This window comes from Mytilus edulis, chromosome 2 (genome assembly GCF_963676685.1).
Source record: "Mytilus edulis chromosome 2, xbMytEdul2.2, whole genome shotgun sequence".
Taxonomy (NCBI): Eukaryota; Metazoa; Mollusca; class Bivalvia; order Mytilida; family Mytilidae; genus Mytilus; species Mytilus edulis.
The window spans coordinates 99,517,086-99,539,740 of NC_092345.1; the positions used below are offsets into that span (position 1 = coordinate 99,517,086).

At 31.3% G+C, this 22,655-nt stretch overlaps 2 protein-coding genes across 9 annotated transcripts in view; one reads left to right on the forward strand and one right to left on the reverse strand.

Moving 5' to 3' along the window:
- LOC139513656 (vacuolar protein sorting-associated protein 41 homolog) overlaps nucleotides 1–17,238 on the reverse strand; it is a 35,596-nt gene extending 18,358 nt beyond the window's left edge. The window contains exons 1-13 of the mRNA XM_071302347.1: nucleotides 17,162–17,238; nucleotides 12,985–13,038; nucleotides 12,341–12,436; nucleotides 11,732–11,815; nucleotides 9,507–9,581; nucleotides 9,144–9,278; nucleotides 8,321–8,443; nucleotides 7,324–7,385; nucleotides 4,241–4,322; nucleotides 3,781–3,847; nucleotides 2,938–3,041; nucleotides 2,280–2,406; nucleotides 1,708–1,823 (exon numbers count right to left, since the gene is read on the reverse strand). Of these exons, the coding sequence (XP_071158448.1) occupies nucleotides 1,708–1,823; nucleotides 2,280–2,406; nucleotides 2,938–3,041; nucleotides 3,781–3,847; nucleotides 4,241–4,322; nucleotides 7,324–7,385; nucleotides 8,321–8,443; nucleotides 9,144–9,278; nucleotides 9,507–9,581; nucleotides 11,732–11,815; nucleotides 12,341–12,436; nucleotides 12,985–13,038; nucleotides 17,162–17,185 (1,149 nt within the window). The 5' untranslated portion in view covers nucleotides 17,186–17,238. The remainder of the gene's footprint in view (nucleotides 1–1,707; nucleotides 1,824–2,279; nucleotides 2,407–2,937; nucleotides 3,042–3,780; nucleotides 3,848–4,240; nucleotides 4,323–7,323; nucleotides 7,386–8,320; nucleotides 8,444–9,143; nucleotides 9,279–9,506; nucleotides 9,582–11,731; nucleotides 11,816–12,340; nucleotides 12,437–12,984; nucleotides 13,039–17,161) is intronic.
- Nucleotides 17,239–17,623: 385 nt separating this feature from the next.
- The window catches only part of LOC139513629 (POU domain, class 6, transcription factor 1-like), a 29,453-nt gene continuing 24,421 nt past the window's right edge, over nucleotides 17,624–22,655 (forward strand). For 3 of the 8 annotated variants that reach the window (XM_071302289.1, XM_071302292.1, XM_071302295.1), the window contains exon 1: nucleotides 17,737–17,858. The gene's annotated coding sequence lies outside the window, so the exon portion shown is untranslated. Of the gene's footprint in view, nucleotides 17,859–18,108; nucleotides 18,134–22,655 lie in introns of those variants that run through there. The other 5 variants (XM_071302293.1, XM_071302296.1, XM_071302290.1 and 2 more) reach the window with 5 other exon arrangements.

The window sequence follows — 22,655 nt, forward strand, 5'->3', positions numbered from 1 at the left end:
TATTATTATTTTTCTTCCACCTAATTTTGTCCGGCAGTTTTCTCAGAGCCAAAGGAACCAATCTGAATGATAGTGCACTATAACAAGGAACCCTGACTTTCCAGTTGCAGTGCAACTTTGGAACTAAAAAATGGCTGCCATCACCATGGAAACGAAAAAATGGTGAAAAAATATAATTTTGGTGTTAGGTGAATTGTTTGAGAATGCTTAACCTTAAAATCTTTAGATTTTAATACAATGTAGGTGCCCACTATATACTGCTTTGGGATGATTTTGGCAATCATTGGAACTGCTATGTTGCCATGGATACTACACCAAAAATTTCCAAAATATGGAAATGCTCCAAATTTTATAAAACTTCACAGTAACGATGAGCAACATTGTAAGATGTGGAATTGGGCGTTGGAATTTTGAAAATGTCTGCCGTTACCATGGAAACAATGCAAAACAGTCCAAAAACCTTAAAGTGGCAATAACTTTCTTAATATGGTAGGTCAAATGGATCGAAACTTTGATGGTATGGTCCCTCCCATGTACCAATGTGGTATATGCCATTAAATTTTGGGAATGGTCTCTGTTGCCATACGGCCCATAGGAACCATCACAAATGTCAAAAATTTCAAAAATTTCAAAATGCTCCAAATTTGATGAAACTTGATAGGATTGTAGACTGGCAAGTCTGGATGAGACTTTTGAAGTTGGAATTTCCAATTTGGCCACCGTTGCCATGGAAACTGCAAAAATGTCAAATATTTTCAAAATGCTCCAAACTTAATGAAACTTAATATTATTGTAAACTGGCATGTATAGATGAGACTTTTGAATTTGAAACTTTCAAAATGGCTGCCGTTGCCATGGAAACAGCAAAAATGTCATGTTTTTAAAAATGATCTAAATGTACTGAAAATTTACAGAAAAATGTATACCCATGCAAATATGTCCATTCACTGTTAAAAGTTTTTGAAATGGCTGCCGCTTAGTGGCAATGGGGGGAAGGGTGACATCCGCTATTGCTTGCAATAGCAATTCTAGTTCTAATTTCCATTCATCAATTGATGTTAAATTCTATTGGAGTGGGACACCAGGCTTCTACAATACTAAATACCTTAAATGAAAAATGAAGGTAATATTGAAGACAGTGGTATCTTGCTAGTTTTGCAAGTAATACACTATCAATGAGAAGCAGAGATAAGTCAACTATCTTGACTAGTTAGCATACAAGAACCTTCCTCCTAGAAATCAGATTTGAATACGAAAATTCTCGACTACTTTTCATTTCCCAGTTTTAAAATTATTCTCATATAAACAACAACTTGAACTGTTGGCTATTGTGAACTAATGACACCCGCTATAAGTATTAGGTAGACAAGAATGTAAGTGATGGAGGCAAAAACCCATCACCTACTTATGCATGCTGAAATGAAGGTTAATTCCAAATTTCAGAAAACCTTGATTTAGAGTTGTGGAGAAAAATGAGAAAAGATTATATACAGGGTCATACATAATGTGTTAGAATATGTAAGTATTCAGTTGATAAGAAAATGATGCTCATGTGAAGCTTGCTTCCTCAGGGAGCTCTGATTTGCAGTTCCTGAGTAAAAATGTGACCAAAAACTTGTGGGACAGACAGACATTTTGGAACACAGGTAAGGCAGAAGTAAACCAGTATACCCCCTGTGCAGCATGCGCAAATTTAATCATTCCTACCTCATATTGTTCGTGATCAATCAACCATGTCACATGATCATCTTCGTCTCTTAATTTAGAAACAATTATATCCTTAGGACTAACAATATAGAACAAATTTTCTTCTGGTAAACATTCTACAAAACAAAATTTTTATTCAGTTAAAGATTCTACAAAACAAATTTTTATTTAGATTAATATTCTACAAAACAAAGAGTTCTGCAGGTAAACATTCTATAAATAAAAGATTTTCTCAATTACAAATTCTTCAAAACATCTTTTTCTTCAGGTAATATTTTACACCTTAACAGTACAAGCATGTCTATGTCTCCCATTCTTTGCAATACCTCACAGCAAGACCCTTGATCACCTAATTTATAAACCTGATGCCATGTACCTAAATTAAGTTCCAGGCAAAACAAGTAATTATTTTAAACAGAAAACTAGAACAGTCTATAGCACAACAAAACAATACCTTAAACTACTGAATGAAAAAAATACTTAACATTATATGTGAACAGATATATTTTGAAATTATAGATTTTCTGCATTACAAGCATATTTTTATACAATTCAGATAACTGGATATTTACCTAGATGATAATCATTACATTTATATTCTTCATAGCCACGTAGTGACAATGCATCACTGGAAATGACATCATAGTCCTCCATGTGTGGTGTTATAAGCTGTAACTGTGGACGTTTGGAGGAACTATCCTAAAGTATAATATAAAACATTTTAAATGACATCATAGTCTTACATGTATGGTGTTACTGTAGCTATGGATATTTGGACAAACTATTCTGGGGTTTAAACATAGGTGCTGATGTATTTTTCATTACGATAATAAGCAGGAGAAAAATTATTCTCACTGCGATATTTGATAAATGTTGAAGGTATTCCAATAGCAAATGACAGATAACTTAATTACTGATGTCTATGTTTGATGTACACATTTTTTTCTTTTCCTATGTTCCTTGTAAGTAGAAGCATTCTTCATGTTAATGTTGTTAAAAATAAACCAACATTCTTTATAGTTTTGCAACACATTTTATTGCACGTTTGTATCATGAGAATTTGAGATTTTGATTTAGCATTTTCACCAGTTTTAGTTTATACTGTCAATATGTGTCATATGAAACAATCATAGCATTCAAAGTTTTAACAGAATCTTGTTAAATATTTAAACAATTCATAAGGTTTCAATGTGGTTGGACAAATGTTTCCTTTTTTACTGTTATACATACCTGAAGGATTCCCTGTTCTGAAGGTTTGTCATAGGTAAGCATGACTAGATCTGTACCAAGAGGAGCAATTCCACAAACAAAAAAATCCACTTTAAACATATAAACTGTAAAATAAATACAGTAAAATCCACTTTAAACATATAAACTGTAAAATAAATACAGTAAAATCCACTTTAAACATATAAACTGTAAAATAAATACAGTAAAATCCACTTTAAACATATAAACTGTAAAATAAATACAGTAAAATCCACTTTAAACATATAAACTGTAAAATAAATACAGTAAAATCAGTCTTTTGATAGTAGACCTTACCTGCTTTATTTCTCTCCATTTCTTCATCAATATTTTGCTTTGTTGTTTTTCTATCTCATTGTAGCTACATCTATTATAATTGGGCTTATTCTCTATAAAAGTATGCTTTATTAATCTCTTACTCTAAACAGCTGTCATACATTTAAGAGGAATATCTAGCTATAAAACAAGGTTGACCCACTATTTTCTTCAGAAAATGCCAGTTCAAAGTCAGTCTTTATGGTCTTGATTTTGAATTTACCTTGGAATTTCGTGTTTTTGTTGTACTTTTTCTCTCCTTTCACATAGAATATTGATAGCTTCAGCTAACAATTTTCAAAATTTATTTGTATACCTTGTATTGCCCTGAAAGGTTATGGTCCTTGTTAATGCAGATACATAGTCCTAAGAAACCAGAATTGGACATGTACAGGTCATGTATATGTTTATAATGACTATATCAAAAGTTCACAGCTGATATTTGCAATCAGTCAATATTTGCTTTTATTTAAAGATATTTTTTTTCACTATTCACTATGTAATACTAACCTATTTCCACATATCTACTGGGTAAATTCCTTGCATCATCATGAACTCTATCTTTTATTACACACACCTAAATACAATGTATATGTCATATATAGAAGTAACACCAGCTGAGTAACATTGTATGTCTATAAATCTTATCAGTTGATATAAATGGATATCCCATATTTCTTTAAACAATCTATTAACATCAAAGTTACTTTATAAATATAAGAAGATGCAGTATTTACATGCACATTATCACCACCTGGACAACTAAGCCAGGGTTTTGAGACAGAATATTGCCAGCCCAAGTTTGAGTGTACATGGATTGTACTTTGAGTTCCAAATACCCCAGCAAATTCCAAAAGTTGTAATTTTTCTATAAACCTTTGCCTCATCTGCCACTGCTACTTTCAATGTTTTAAAAGGGCAAGTTGACTGAAAACAACTGAATAAATTTATTTTTAATCTATGTTTTTACCTTAACTCTATCTGCCCATCCAATCAATAATGTCTTTTCATTTCTCCAACACAAATTGCATCGATATAACTCTGGTCGGTATCTGAAAAATAAAATATCTCACAAAAATGTCATACAAAACATGTAGTTAAGTATATTTCAAGAACTACTTCCTTTGTGAATGACATTTCTTACAAAGAGCTACTGCAGGAAACTTTATAAGAAAAACAATTGCTTGTCAGAAAATGACAATGTTACTCTCAAACAATTGTCATAATATTAAAATGTAAACCTTACTTTTAACAACCTGTAAAGCATAGACAATGTTATTGTCACAAGGAACTACCTATTATGCTGCTAATGAGTTCTTATCAAAGTCTATCTGTAAAACAGCTTTAGATACTTGTACCCCAAAACCACCTTCAATGTTATTTTCATGCTGTGTCAATTGATTTTTTTGCTATTATCCAGCTACATGTATATGAAGCATAACTAATACTTGTTTTAACAATGATAGCATGTTCACAGCAGGGCTTCCAAAAAAATTTTGAGCCAGCCGGACATTTTATATCTGATCCCGATTTTAATCCCTAAGACTAAGTCACAAAAGGCAATTATGCTAATCAGATGGCCATCCCAATGATTGACATTAGATTAAAAAAAAATATTAAACTTTACTTTGATATGAATTTGATGTTCTGACGTAAAGTGTTAAAATTGGCAGTGCATCATTCAAAATGTGCACATCAGTGTGCTCATATCTTCCTTAGACTCTTTATTTGTGCAAAATGATGTTGTCAAAAACTTTACTTTCATTTTTAAAGTCACATTTTCCAAACCGAATGTTGACTTGACAATGGTAAAACATGGACCATAAACAGATACGTAAAATCTGTGTACGTTTTCAAAGCGCAACTGAGTGAAGAAGCTCTTTCCATGTTATTTATTCAACAAAATACTTGAAATGAATGTTAGATACAAGTATCAACGATAATTTTAGCATTTTTGAAGAAATGTAGGATGCATAATTAAATTTCCCACCTGCGCACATGCGCACACATGTTCTTGTTCATACAACGTAGTTCTGACAATTTTTCATTTAAAACCTTTATAAATGTTTCATCATGTTTATCAAATCATGTTTATAAATGTATTTATTATAATTTTAATCTTTTGGACTAAATCAATTAGATACAAACCGCTGAAATGTACGAAAATAATTGTGAATAGACCTATTAATTTATACGATGTCCGGTACTGAAAATAGTTTACCTGTCACCTGAACAGGTAGTTTTCAGCTGTTCAACAAGTAATTAGCATTGATTAAAATTAGAAAGTATTGAATAAAATTGAGAAAGGAAATGGTGAATATGTCAAAGCGACAACCACCCGACCATAGAGCAAACAACAGCCGAAGGCAACCAATGGGTCTTCAATGTAGCGAGAATTCCCGCACCCGTAGGTGTCCTTCAGCTGGCCCCTAAAATATGCATAATAGTACAGTGATAATGGACGTCATACTAAACTCCGAATTATACACAAGAAACTAAAATTTAAAATCATACAAGACTAACAAAGGCCAGAGGCTCCTGACTTGGGACAGGCGCAAAATTGCGGCGGGGTTAAACATGTTTATGAGATCTCAACCCTCCCCCTATACCTCTAGCCAATGTAGAAAAGTAAAAGAATAACAATACGCACATTAAAATTCAGTTCAAGAGAAGTCCGAGTCTGATGTCAAAAGATGTAACAAAAGAAAATAAATAAAATGACAATTATACATAAATAACAACAGACTACTAGCAGTTAACTGACATGCCAGCTCCAGACCTCAATTAAACTGATTGAAAGATTATGTCTTCATCATATGAATATCAGGTACAATCCCTCCCGTTAGGGGTTTAGTATCATACTATCATAAAATATATGAGAAGAACATAACCCGTGTCATGCCAACAACTGTTTTTTTAGAAATAAATGTGTTTAGTTTCGATGCAAAGACCCTATCAGTGAATCAATGTTAAAGCCAAAATATGCAATCTTTAATGACCTGACCACAGTATCGTAACTATATCCCCTTTTAATAAGTCTATTTAAAGGTTTTGTTAGTTTCTGAGGAGAATACTGACATTTTTGTGCTTTATAAAGAATATTTCCATAAAATTTTGGATGTGAAATACCTGAACGTATAAGATGTCTGCATGTTGAGTTATATTTACGAATTATTTCCTTATACCGGTGATAAAATTTAGTAAATGTTTTGACCAGTTTGTGATATCGAAAACCCTGGTGTAATAATTTTTCAGTAATACATAAATTTCTCTCGCTAAAATCTAATACATTGTTACATACACGAGCGAATCGTACAAGTTGAGATATATAAACACCATAAGATGGTGACAAGGGAACGTCACCATCTAAAAATGGATAATTAACAATAGGAAATGAAAAATCATCTCTTTTATCATAAATTTTTGTATTAAGCTTCCCGTTTATGATATAGATATCAAGATCGAGGAAAGGGCAGTGGTCATTGTTATCATTAGCTTTATTTAAAGTAAGTTCTACAGGATAAATTTCTTTAGTATACATACTGAAGTCGTTATTATTTAGAGCCAATATATCATCCAAATATCTAAAAGTATTGTTAAATTTTTGTATCAAATGTTGTTTTGATGGGTCTTTGCTAATTTTAGTCATAAATTGTAACTCATAACAATACAAAAACAGGTCCGCAATAAGTGGTGCACAGTTAGTCCCCATTGGAATTCCAATAACTTGACGATATACGGAATCTCCAAAGCGAACAAAAATGTTATCAAGTAAAAATTCAAGTGCATGAAGTAGGGGTTGTTTTGATAGTAATTAATCATCATGTCACTTTTATGACTGGAAATGTGTAGCTGTTAAAGGCAAAAGGTTGGGTCAAAAAGATCGTGAATTATGTTAAAATGACCGAAAAAGCCTTGAAAACTAAAAAGTAGATGACCGTTTCATGCTTTGCCCAGCCAGACTTTTAACGGACATACTACAATTGTTTGGAATATATGACCGTTTTGGAAGCCTTGGTTCACAGTAATTACCCATATTTTTGAATAACTTACGCATGCTCCCTCGGTATGTGTGTTATTCTTGACCTTGTGCTCATATCATATATCTTCACACCCTTAGAACAGAAAATCAATCATAGCTTTATTATATGAAGTAACTTAATATCAATGAATATAGAAAGAGCAGTTCAAATAAGTTGGAAACCTATTGATTAAGCAGTGGGAAATAAGATGGAAAACAAAAATATTCTGTACATAATGTATCCAAATGTTTATAATTGATGGTATATAATTTCATTTGTATTCAGTAGACATTTTAAAATAAACTACTCCAAACACACTCAAAGTCAAAAATAAAGAGACCAAACAAGCCTCTTATTTGGAGGTTGTAGATAGGTTCTTGTTTTCATATTTATTTCTCACCACAATATAGCCTTTTTGTGCTGATGTGGCGTTAAGCAATTATCAATCAATCATATCTATTTTTGGTAAATTGTATTGTAACAAATAATTAGGATTTTAGATTTTCTTATTTGAATTGATTTTCAATTTTCCTATCAGTATTTTATAGCTGACTGTTTTGTATAGGTTTTCTCTTTGTTAAAGGATGTAGGTTGACATCTTGGTCATTTGAAACTCTGAATAATAGTTATCTCATTAAAAATCATACCACATCTCCTTGTTTTCACATAGAATTAAATAAATTAAAAAAAAAGTTACCTGACCTTATCTTTCAGATAAATTTGGTTTAATCTAAGATAAAGTCAAGGAAAAATACACAAATATATTTATACACAACTTGCTTACCGACAATTTGAATGAATTTTTAGTTCTTAGTTATTTTATCCAAAACATGCATGACATTTGCATATTTTACGGTTGGCAACCATTTAGTTAAGTGGCTGAAACTGTCTGAATTTTTTTCTATAGTAAATTACTGAAATTATTTCCTTTTAGTTGTGGTGGATTGTTGCTATATTTGTGACGTCTAACTATACCACATATTCATATTTTGCATACTTAAAATTAAGAAACACATTTGAATAATTACCAGATCATTTGCCCAAGCTATGAAATCTCCAATCCACTGAATTTCTCTGATTGGTCCTTCACCTTGATGTAGAGCAGTTGTTCTGTGTCTGCTGAACAAACCTCCTTTCTCATTCAGTACCAACTGAAAACATTTTTTGTAAAACAGATTTTTTACAATACAATACCATAACAGAATTTGTATAGCGATCTCTTGAACAATTACTCTTAGCATTTCATATAAGTTAAAAGAAGCAAAAAATGTATATGGCAACTACAAACACAATGTAAGGACTGTTCCTTTATAAAATACATGGTACCCAGGGGAGGGACTTTGAAAATTGGGTAATAACTTTTAGTGGTAATTTTTAAATTTCTATTACATTTTCACTGTACATTATAGACTTAGCATCCACCCATGGATTTGATTTTGAAGTGCTTTCTTTAGGTCCCATGTTAGCTCTGACAAGATATAAAACAACGTTAACCATTACATATCTGTATTTCGAAAGGAGGAGACCGACTTCATTGAGTCGCACCTCCTTTGAAACCATACAAAGTCGAAATATTTTTGATAAGACATATAAATGTCGTGTTTTGACTGTCCTTAATTTTTCTTTGAAACAATAATTTTTCTACAGAACACACAAAAAACACCTAATTTTATGAAAATATCTAAATTTGATGAAAGTTATTGATCGGTGTCTCATACGTTTTAGTGCAGGCTCAGTTGACATACTGCCAGCGAAATTTGAAAACTTTTTTGTTTTTGTTTCAACACTTGCCCAATTGTACCAAGATTTCGTGGGCATCTTCTAGTAATTATAATATTGACAATATATCACCTTATCGTCTCCTGTTACAAAATGTTTACCACTTCCATGCTTATAAAACAAAGGGTCCATAGCAACAGCTTTTACGGGTCTGTCAAAATTTAACGATTGGTTGTTTTCTGCTGTGTAAAAACCAGTAATCAGCACCTACAGGTTTTTAAAAAGACATACAAAAATCAGATGACTTGAAGTTTTTTTGTATATATTATGTTCAAATTGACTTTAATAATATAAATTATAGGAGAAATCATATTTTGTAAACCAAAAAAGTTCATTAATCTGAATAGGTATCATTAACGTGTACTTTTTCCACTTTTTATCATTTCAAACTTTACATAAAACTAAAGGTCATTCTTCATTTATAAATATTTGTACCTTTCCATCATCAGAACAGCTGGCTACATAATCTCCATGGTCATCTATACTTATCTGATTAACAGTTGTAGAATGCTGAAATATACAACAAACTTTTATGCTAGTGTCTATATTCAATGCATATCATTACTTTCATATATGAATATATGTCATGTAATATTAAATCCAGTATGTATCTTTAGTTTTATAGTAGTGTTGGTGGATTATGTCACAACAAATAATAATTGGTCCTATTAACATAAATTATAGTAATTTCTGTTTCTTTAAAAAAAAAATCAAATCATTTCAAACCAACAAAGCTACATATGTCAGTAAAAGATATTTTTTCTACATCTTTTATTTACATGTATCATAGAAGTCCTATTTTATGTGCATAGTTACACATTTAAATGGTTACACATTTAAAAAGACAGCGCATTACATATGTTTTCAATATTCTTTGTGTCTAAAGCAATTATTTGGAAAGCATTGGTATTGGAATGTGCTTAAAGGACAGCATGTGCTTGGTATATCATGATCTTAACCTTTAATGTTTGTTTTTTAAATGTTGAAATTAGAAATATCTCAACTGTGGTGATTTTCATTTTTTATGGAGAACATCCTTTTTGCAATTCAAATTGTATGTAGCTGAAGCAATTAAGTAAGCCAACAATTGTAACAGAAATTAAATACCCATACTGAGCAAAACAAACTATCACTTTTATGGCTAGAAATTTTAACAAATAAAATTTGCTAGTAACTTTTCATATGAGATAAAAATGCTGTTAACTTTAAAATTAAAATATAATTTCAATTTCTGATGGTCTCCTTTAATCAAAAGAGTCAATTGTCGGAGAGAGCAAAATTTAGCAACATTTTGTTTTGATATGCGTAATTTTGTAAAATTTCTTATTTGACATTATCAAACTTCTCCTTTAATCTGAAATGAAAAGTAACTTCTTGTTTTATGTGTTGTGTATTTTTTGGAACAGAAATTGGATAAACACAGATAACTTCACATATATTTTACCTCAATAGCCTGAAACATCAAAATCATAGAATGTTGAAATATCTTGATACTGATTTAGTTTATATTATAAAGGAATTAAAATTACCTGACTTTGTACATTAAATTAACCTCATATACTATAAATGTACAATTTTTGTGTCCTCAAAGTCATCAAATTGTTATTCAAAGAACTTTATATTTTACAATGAATAGTTATGCTCTTCAACTTTCTACTTTATTTTTTTTAAGCTTCACTGATAAGCCTGTTGTAGATGAAATGTGTGTCTGACATACAAAATTTAAACCCTGTTATCTATAATGAGTGAATTATTCACAATGTTTGAAACTACAAACTCAAAATCTATGAACCACTGATTAAACCAGATGCTCCGCAGGGCACAGCTTTATACGACCGCAGAGTTCGAACCCTGAAAAGTTATTGTGCGAAAACCAAGAAAAATGCTTATTTGGGCCCCTTTTTGGCCCCTAATTCCTAAACTGTTGGGACTTCCAAAATCAATCCCAACCTTCCTTTTATGGTCATAAACCTTGTGTTTAAATTTCATTGATTTCTATTTACTTATACTAAAGTTATTGTGCGAAAACCAAGAAAAATGCTTATTTGGGCCCCTTTTTGGCCCGTAATTCCTAAACTGTTGGGACCTCAACTCCCAAAATCAATCCCAACCTTCCTTTTGTGTTCATAAACCTTGTGTATAAATTTCATTGATTTCTATTTACTTATACTAAAGTTATTGTACGAAAACCAAGAAAATGCTTATTTGAGCCCTTTTTGGTCCCTAATTCCCAAACTGTTGAGACCAAAACTTCTAAAATCAATTCCAACCTTCCTTTTGTGGTCATAAACCTTGTGTTTAAATTTCATAGATTTCTATTCACTTATACTAAAGTTATAGTGCGAACACCAAAAGTCTTCGGACGACGACGACGCCAACTTGATACCAATATACGACCAAAATTTTTTCAATTTTTGTGGTCGTATAAAAAAACACATAAAGTAAAATCCAGAAAATGACTTTGAAAAGAACATGTACATTTATCATGTGCAGAATGGTTATCTCTCAATTATAAAGTGTTGGGACAATTGTATTCATGAATGTGAATTTAATAAGACTATGCTACAATATATGTCATTTTGGTTTTATGTCATAAAAACTGAAATAAAAAATACTACATTATTACAAAGAAAGTAAGTCAGATTTTATTATGTACATACTGCTGTAATTTCTGTATCCCTGATATGACATCCAATGTGGTCTAAAATATATATCATACCCCAGTGTGTTCCTGCAGCTAAAAACTGGATAAAAAATATAACTTAGCTGTATTTAGATGAAAATGATAAACATTAGGATGGAAACCAAAAATATCTTTCATAGCCACACATCATTATGCAAAATGTTTAATATGACAGTAAGGTATATCGTTTTCAGGAAATTATATGAACTTTTAATTGCTTTTTCAAATCTTGTTTTATATTTAACATTATTTTGAAAATGTAATGGTGTCATTGTGTTGTCATTTCTAACTATCAAAACTATAAAAAAAACTGACAAATGTATATATAGAAATACAATGTAGCAACTTTGGAGGACAAAAAATTGAAGGCAGTCAGTTGACCTTAGGATGTTGTGTGATTTCTTAATGTTGTCCTGTTGATATCACTTAAGAGTATACTTCTTTGATTCATACGAATATACATCAAGATAAACTTCTTAACTTTTTGGCAGGAGATTCTTTTTGAATTTTTGATCAGAATCTTTTATTCCTTGAGATCAAAATTCTGTACCAAACCTGCCAGACCATGACTGAATGTTTGACATACCTTAGAGTGCACAGCTAAACAGCTTATACAGTCTTTCTTTAATATATCTACTAAATCATTACTAATTCTTTCATACTTCAACTTAGGTTCTTCTTCCTGAAAAAATATTAACATTCATCTGTAAACCGGATAAATTCAAAGCTACAGAGATAAACCTAAATTTGTTGTGGAAACTGCAGATAATAAAAATTATTTAACATGTCAGCATAGTTCATCTTTTCCCTATAACAAGAAATGATTATCTTTAACTATTAAATTTAGTAACATTTTTTGTTTCTTTCAATATAATTCATATGGAATGTGAGTTTTAATCAAGAAATGGTTTGTTCTCTGTAATGTCTTGGCTACATTAAATCAAAGCTGGTGTCTTATAGGTCTGCTTCAAAGTGAAAAGGTTGTTAATTTTTCAATTAGAATCAAAATAACTCTGTCATGCAACACTCTTTGCTTATTTCAACATCATCATGGGTAAATATTCATAACAACTGTCAACATTAAACACCTCATTGACTTCACTAACACTCAGTATAAACAAAAATGCCAAATATAATCACAACCCATGTTAAAATGAGCTTAATGCATGACATGATAGATGAATGAATATTTCTTAAATAAAATAATCAGAACTTTGTCAAACATCTTACTTCCTCTGACTCGTCTGATTCTGATTCATCTTCTTCAGTACTGTCCTCAGTTTTCTGAAAATAAACAGAATCATATAATCAAAGAGCAGATTGCTCTGAGGGATACAATTGCCGTTGTTTCATTGACACGTGTATACATGTAGCTGGATAATAATATTTCCAAAACTGCACATTTAAAATAGTTACAAAATAGCCAATCACGGATAAAAGTGTATGAACAATGTAATCAGGCCTATGTTTTATTTTTGTACAATCAATTCCAAGTTTACTTTCCACAGCAGTCACTGAGACTCAGACTGAGAGAAGGTATTTCACTTCGTATCTTATCACCTATTTTCCTACGTTAATTCTAGGAGGAACCCCATTCCTAACTCTTTAAATATTTAATTCGCTTTAAATTGCGATCGTTTTTTAATATAATACGACGTTTATTGACAGAAGAGCTAATACTCGACGTGTTGTTTTGATTCAGAATTTACGGAAGTTACTTCCGGAAGGGAGACAACTCGAAACCATAATATGGAAGACTCCATTTCGCCTGAAGGGGTGTTCTACAATGAGGACTACATTTATTTTAATTTAAATGATGCATATGATTTAAAATTATGCAATAACAATAACCTTCAATAGCAGACATACATAGAAAAGATTCCACGAGTTATAAATTAATTAATTGAGTGGAGAATCCAGAGCAACCATTCAATCTAAAACCCCTAGAAGTCAAGAAAAAAAAAACACATGCGCATAATTTCCAAAACAAACCCTGGAGCAAGAACGTATATTAAGTGTTTATTTATAAACAACCTAGATGGTTCTCTATTTCTTCATGGAAGTACAATCTCAAAATTCAGTTTCATAACGGTAACATACAAGACAAACTCCACTTCAGTTCTTAAATGACAGAAATAGATTTATCGGAATTCAGAGAACTCTCGCATTTTATCAAAACTGGGAATTCCCTCTGACGTGTTTCTAAATTTATAAAAATACTAAATATAAATACTGCTTAATTCTGATTTTCCGTGTTGTTTAAAACACGCATATAAGTCAAGGGAATTATCAAACATGAAGATTATGAAAAGAACATTATAGTAAAGTTCAATCCCTTTGTTTGTTTTTACCTTTTAAAGCAAGACAATCATAAGAATCTGAGATGTTCCTTAATGTTTAGAATAAAACGATTGACGTGAGGGCAATGCTCTGAGCCACCGTAAGTCTACAGATTGCTTGAAAGCAATTGTATCCCAAAAATATGAGAATTTTATGGCCATTAAAAGTGTATTATGCAGAGAAACCCCAATGAGCTGTCAAGTTTTTATAAGGCAAAATAAAAATATATGTGTGGCTCCAGTTACCCTAAATGTACCTACCCTAAATTTTAGTCTTAAAAATAGAATACCTAAAGATTTGTCTGTCATTTTTCATTAAGAACTGTTAAACATGTCAAAGTCAGAATGTTGCTTCCATAAAAAAATAACATAAAATAAAATAAAAAAACCTATCTACATTGTACCAACCCTGACTTTTTGTACGATGTAACTGGAACTACGCATACTATTTTATTTGGCCTAACAGTGGTAAGAATCCATATAGAGCTTCCAAAACGGTTATATATTACTTACAAGTCCGATAAATTATATAGATGACTTGTTGTGCCAAGGCTAAACAGTCATTTTAAAATAGTTTAGAGGAAAAATAGACATTTTATTATAGTTCAGAAAAAAAAGTTTATACGATCTTTTTGACCTGACCGTTTGCCTCAAATAGCTACACATTTCCGGTCATATAAGTGACATGATTAATAATTACTATCAAAACAATCCGAATTCTAATACCCTATCCTTAGGGACGACATCAAAAGTTCAATGTAGGATAAAAAACTTTTAAATTCACATAGTTTTTTCACTGAGCCCCCCACCCCCCTCTTAACTTAATTTGGGAAACATTGATTTACCAATAGGGATATATGTAAAAATCGATTTAAGATAAACAAAACTTGCAGAATTTTAACCCCCCACCCCCAAACTATTTGATTTAAGTTTTTTATCCTACATTGATCTTTTGATGTCATCCCTTACAATCAAGATTAATTATTTTCTCTGACAGCTTATTTACCTGTTCAGGCGACAGGTAAACTATTTTGTACAGGACATTGATCTATTATTAAAAGTTCATAAATTTCAGGGTTTTTTTTCTAATTAATTAATCCAAACAAGATTCATATTACCAGAAAACTTATGTAAATATGATTTGATGAAAATTTGAAAAAGTAGTAATAAAGTGTTTTTTAGAAAAATTGTCAGGACCCTGTTGTTTGACCTAGTACACTCATGCGTATGTGCGCAGGTGTGAGATTAAATTTTGCATTCGAAATTTTCAATAATGCTAAAAAATATCATTGATAAAACTGAAAATGGAAATAGGGAATGTGTTAAAGAGACAAAAACCCGACCATAGAGCAGACAACGTTCTTGTCGAGTCTTTTCTTGTACAAAAAAATGTGAAAAGATCTAATTAATCTCAATCGTGCTATTAAAACGAATACCAATTTTACATATCCATGATATCCGTCTCTAGTCCATGTTTTACCAATGTCAAGTCAACATCCAATAATAGGAAAAGTACTTTTTTTTTTAAACCAAAGTAAAGATATTATTGACAGCGTAATTTTGTAGAAAATAAAGAGTCTTACACAGATATAAATACTCTGATGTTGCACAATGCTAATGGTACACTGCCAATTTAAAAGTTAGTGTCAGAACATCAAATTTATATCAGAAATCAAATCAAATACTGTTTTTGTGTTAATCATAATTCATGATGCCCAACTGATTACTATGGTTGCTTTTTGTTACTAAGTTTTAAATTATGGGATTAAATCTGAATAAGACAAAAATGTTCGGCTGGCTCAAATATTTTTGGAAGCCCTGTATACATATGTTGTAGAATGGATACAGGGAATCAATTAAATTAGCACTATATGTGGCTATACAGTGATGCTTATAAGCCTTCAGGTGACTTTGCTGTCACTATGCTGTCTTATATATCATAAAAACAAGTCTAAACAAGTGACAAACCATACAATATTATATATATGCCCACTGGATCTCAGAGTGATTTAGATACATAGTTAATACAAATATTTATATAAGTCTGAAAATTACACCCAACAGTGTTAGAGTTAGATTTTCTACTGACAAATTTTTTGTCTGTCCCTTAGCAGGATTCAAACTCACACCTTTGATACACTACAGCACCAATTGCTGAAGCCTCATGTCCGGCGCTCTCGACCACATCCACTATATAAAAATATAACTTCAATAGTGGTAGTGTTACCTTGTCACAGAAGGCGAATCTAGAGATAGACATAAGACACGTGTTGATTAAGCGTGTAATATTATTATGTAGCTACAGTAGTTCTGTTTGAAAGATGAGTTCTTATAATATATTGGGTACATGTATGTTGCATAGTCCCAGTGTTGTCCCCCATCAAACAACCTTGATCTTATCCTTGAAAGGGTACAGCGAAAAACATCATGTTTTGTCTACAACCAGTACAGCAACACTTTCCCAGGACGTTGTCAGATCAGAGCAAAAAAGGAAGTTCACATCAACTCCTTTTTCCAGCATTTTATAAAGACTAGTACTGGAACCTACATTGTACTGCCAGTCATAGTAGCAGCTGCACCAAGACTTGAAGAGTTCATGCAGGGTCAGATTAGCCAATGTACCCTGCCCAAAGTAGCAGCCTCACTAGGCAATAACTGGCCACTTTGTATACAGTCACAGCATAAATAGCTTTAATTTAACTATTTAGATTTGAAATACTATTTACTTTTATTCAAGGACAATGATGAAACTTGCTGTTTTACCGTGCAGGTTGTTAAATCACTCAAGTATGAGTTCAACTTCTTACTGGAAAATGTAACAGGGATAAATTGAAACACATAATGTGCTTAAGTTATAATAACTGAGTTTGTCAAGGAAAATATAAAAATTCTTTTTGCAAAACCCAAATTCTAATAAAGGGTGAAAACTGGAATTGAAAACCTCCGCTACATGTCCTATGTAGACAGGCCATACCACTCTGTTGCATTTAAAAAGCTCTGAGTATCTATCATTAATTAATGGTTAAGGTACTCATGTTGGTAGATTGTATTTTCATTTTGAGACAAACCTCAAACTCATCAACAGACGCCATTTTGTACAGACTTCAAACGCAGTCACATGACTTCAGGATGCGGTTGTTTCATTTGATCAAATCAAATTTAAATCACATTGAATTTGTCAGAACTGACTCAAAGTAAATTATTTTCTTACTTTTGAAACTGTTTTTTGATCATTTATTTTAAATACAAATATTTATCTGAAGCACTATATTTTTCATCCGTATTAAACAAGGCACCTGTGGGCTATTCGGTCAAATCAATTAAACAAGCAACTTCAAGTCATATTTTTAAGAAGCAGTGAACCTATGAGCAAATTTTATAAATATTGATATAGGATCATGTATAATGGTTAGAATTTATGGTAATCATTTTTTCTTTATTTATATAATTTTCTTGTATTCCTCATTGGTAGCCCCAATCTATATTTGGAAACAGTAACATTTTTGTAAGCAATATCAGTCCGCTGAGTCATAGAACTATTTTTTGTCGTGGGTCAGGTAGGTTGGGACAGCTAATCTAATATTTATTTATGTTGATCAAAAATTAACATAATTTATTATAAAGTCCACGTGCTTTCATGTCAATACACAGTTCATAAGCTGCAATTTGTGACATTAAAGTAAATCATGTAAAATATTATTCGATTTCATAGTTTAATGCAATTATTTGCGTGCATTCCACTCCAGGCTACAGAGAAAATTTTAGGTAAGAGATGCTGATTATATTTGGTTTGCATATATTATTTTGTATATATTATGGCATTTTATTATCATAATTTATCAAGTAAATGCGCAAAAATTATGAAAGTGGATGAAAATTGAACGTGGAAATGGCAGTTATCTCCGTCTTTGTCTGGCATCAAATGAAATTATTGATTTTTTTGGATGCCATTCTATTCTGATTCAGATGCTGAGAGGATGTGAAAACTAGTAAGAATGGATGCTGACAATTGTGTGTCTGTTGTCATGGATATAATAAAAGTAAACAAAATAATAAGAGCTAATTCTTAGCAGAGAACATAAAGATTTATTTAAAAAATATATATTTTAATAATTTTATGTTTAATATTATGAATCTTGGTTTAAATGATGCAGCTTTTTTTGTAGGTTGTTCCAGATTGTCATTTTTAGTAACTTTATAAAAACTACTATTAACTCTAAAGAAAAAATATCATATGACTAAAATAAAATGAAAACCTGAAGTAAAGATTTAATTTTAATTATTTTATATTTTTGGGGTGGAAAAGGGGGGGATGTATTAGTTTTTATTGAAATAGAATTATCTGTTCAATATATTGTGTTTATACTGAGTATTGCCTTGAACAATTTGAAGGAGAAAAAATATATGTACATGTAACTAAAAACTAAAGAGGACTCTGAGAGTTGGAACATAATATGTAGCTAAAAAAAACCTACATATTAGTCTAACCACACTCTGGGAACTGTGAGTGTTGTATTTAGTTTAGTTTTATCTTTAAATATGTAGCTAACAATTTGTTGGTACATATGTAGCTAAAAACTCATATCAAAGGGGAGAATTTGTATACATGTAGCTATAAACTAAGGAGGGGAGTAGTATATGTGTCACTAAAAACTAAAGGGGTTGGTAAGTACAACCACACTCAGGTATCTTGTGAGTGTTGTTGGTATTTTTGTTATAAATATCTTTTTTATTCATAATTAGAGAATTTTCATATAAGGCAGATATTTGCAAGTCTTTTTCATAAACTTGGAGCAATTAACAGTTCAGTCTGTGCCACAATCTACTAGTTGGAAAACTAAATATCATAACTTGTCATTATATGACTATATATAATTTTGAAAATGTTCACTAGTCTGAAGCAATATTTACTACATGTAGTCTGGGGCATCAAACTAGTGGCTAACTGTACAGACTGCAGTTTATCCTACAGTGATTAAAATTGTCTCCCCTTATTAACTCAATGACTTTATTTTTATTCTTCCATCAAGTGCTAAATTGTTTAGAAATTAAAGTTCCAATATAATTTTGGTGTTCATTTATTGTTATACATGCATAGGTATTGTATTTATTACTTTTTATATGACCACAAAAAAATTTGCGGTCATATATTGGTATCATGTTGTCAGCGTCATCGTCAGCCTCATCTGAAGACAGATTGTTTCCGGATAAAAACTTAAGTATAAGTAAATATGTATCAATAAAATTTTAACACAATGTTTATAACCACAAAAGAAAGATTGGGATTGATTTTAGGGGTTATGGTCCCATCGGTTTAGGTATAAGGGGTCCAGAGGGGCCCAATACATACATTTATCTAGTTTCAGGACAATAAGTAGTGTATAAGTATTTCAATAACTCTGAAATTGTACCACAATGTTTATACCATTAAGTAGAAGGTTGGGATATATTTTAAGGGTTATGGGGCAAACAGTCTAGGAATTAAGGGCCAAAAACAAGCATTTTTGAAGTTTCAGGACAACAACTTATGTTTAACTGTATGGATCTCTCTGACATTGTACCACAAGGTTCCATATAGTGAAGGGAAGGTTTGGTGTCAGTTTAGGTATCCCTGAACATTTAGGAATAAAGGGCCAAAAAGAAGCATTTTTCTAGTTTACAGACAATAACTTGTGTTAAAGTGTATGGATCTCTCTGAAATTATACTAGAAGGTTTCTTACTACAAAGGAAAGGCTGGAATTGAGTTTTGGGGTTATGACTCTAAGGGGGGTTTCAATAAGTGAGGGGACAAAAAAGGGGCCCAAATTTTAAAGCATTTTTGTAATTTTCAGTCAATAACTTGTGTTTAAGAGTATAAATCTCTCTGAAGTTTCCATACCCTAAAGGTGGTCATTAAGCAAATAGTGGAAAAAGGGGGGAAACAAGGGTTTTTCTGTTTAAAGGACAATTTAGACAATTTAAAAGCAGTGTAAGGGAGGTAATCCAATTCAAATTAAAATTTAAAGAATACTGTTACATTTGTATATATATATGTTTGATTACCTCCCTTACACTGCTTGAAAATTATGTTAAAGGAAGTGATAATTGTCTTGAGACATGAAGCTGTAAATTTATTTTTTAGAGGTTACTGTTAATTGATATTAACTTTAATCATGACTGTAAGTTATTTTATATTTTAAAAATTTATGATGTTTTTAAATGAGTAGTTATTGTTGCCAACTTAATTAGAAATTTGAATTGAGATTATTTTTGGAATAAGGGATTGGGGGGAGGTGAAAAAAAATGGGGAGGTTTAGGGGTAAAATTTTTCTCATTTCAGATTTCAGAAATTAAAAAGAATTTTTCTCAAATATTTTTTTTGGAGGGGATTTATATTCAACAGCATAGAGTATTGCTCAAAAGGAAAAAAAAATTCAGTTCGTTAGACCACATTTATTCTTGTGTCAGAAACCTTTGCTGTGTCAACTATTTAATCATAATCCAAATCTCAGAGCTGTATCAAGCTTGAATGTAGTGTCCATACTTGTCCCAACTGTTCAGGGTTCGACCTCTGCGGTCTTATAAAGCTTGGCCCTGCAGAGCATCTGGTTAAACTTAAATTAATTTCGTATGACATTGTGAGTGTTGCTGCTCGACAATTTTCACTGAGCATGGTAAAAATCCTTTTTATTTGTCATTTTGATGCACTGTTCCCTTTTTCCCTGTGATCTTTTTAGGTTTTCTAGGTATTAAAAAGCAAAATTGAACTACTTAGGCCAAATTGAGCTACAAATATCTCTATAATATGTTACTTTTCAAGAAAAATCCAATTTTCTGCATTAATATTTTGAAGTAGAGCCTAAAATGTTAATACAGGGATAATAAATAAATGTTTTGATTTTGTCTGAAAAAAATAACTTTATATCAATCTTGAATTATTTTTCCACAGTAAGAGGAAAAGAATTATTGCATAATTATAAGATTCAACCATTCTTTTTCTTAATATATATAGGAAGATGTGGTATGAGTGCCAATGAGACAACTCTCCATCCAAATAACAATTTATAAAAGTAAACCATTATTGGTCAATGTACGGCTTTCAACACAGAGCCTTGGCTCACACCGAACAACAAGCTATAAAGAGCCCCAAAAACTAGTGTATAACCATTCAAACGGGAAAACCAACAGTCGAATGTCTTTAAAAGTTTCAAAATGCAATTCCAGATAGCCAATGAGAAACAGGGATTTCATTGAAAAATCACTGTAAGGACGACTTTATATAGCCCATTTATGGAGCTTTAAATTACAAAATAGAAAATGTAAGAAGAATAACTTCCCATGTGAAAATAAGGAAAAGCATATAATTGCCAAAGAGACAACTAACCACCTAGTATCTAATAACATCCAGAATTCTCATTAAGGATTTTTTAAGGTGAGTCCAGGGATCTATCAGTTTTGGCAATGGCAAGTCCAAACAATGTGAAAATGAAATTTTATAGTTATATAACTTATTATTCAGTGATGACAAAATAGCACAAGGAAACAAGAAACAACATTATTATTTAGAATAAGAAAAATTACCAAAATAATAATATATGTGCTCAGATGAATAAAAATATTTTACACTCTTGATGCATCTTCGAACTCGTCAGTTTTGAAAAAGATGAGTCGTGACACTCAGGTTTTCATGAGTCCAGGACTCATCTAAGTGAGAACACTGAAATCAAAGGCCCTGCAGGGATTTCAAATGGACCCCTAGAAATTGATTTTTTTAATAAAAATTTAAATGTCTTGTAAATAGTAAAGAGATAGAGAAGAGAAGAACATTTTCTATTTTCAGTTTGAAAGCTTAAGGTCATTACTGATTTTAGAGATTTGTTGTATCTTGGACATGGGTATGAAGTAATTTGTTTGAAATTCTTCAAAATATTGGGTTTAAAGATGAAATTATTTATAGTTATCTTAATTATGATGGAAAACTCCATTGTACATTACAGACCTACTGTAACAATGTAAACTGTTGAGGATATTCCTTCTTCAAATTTAGCAGTTTAACTAATGGCAAATACATGTACATGTCTCTGTGAAATCACATTTGAAAGTTTTGCTTGAAAGTTGCAAAGTTATGTATATATATATATATATATATACAAAAAAAGTTTTTTCAAGCAGTGTACAGAATTATATATTAAAAATTAAATACACAAAAAGAGTTTTAAAAGCAGCATTGTCTAGCGCTTTCATCCATCTTGGGACTTTTCAAGACTATGAACGTCGTTATGGGGAACACATTAGTATTATGACGTAACGTCATTGTTCGTAACATATTAGTAGTATGACGCGACGTTATTGTTCATGTAACTACTAAGCATTAAGTTTGGCGTCAAACACTTTTATGAATTTTCTCTCTAGTTCTTTACGGTATTCTTCTGTTGGTTCCGTACATTTGAAGAACGGGAAAATTTTGAATTTTCCTCCCGCACAAATGTCTAAATGTTCGCTCAACGGAATTTGTCTGTACTCGGGTTGCCGTATTTGCTGTTTATGGATCCTGACCCGTTCACACACACTATTTCCTGTTT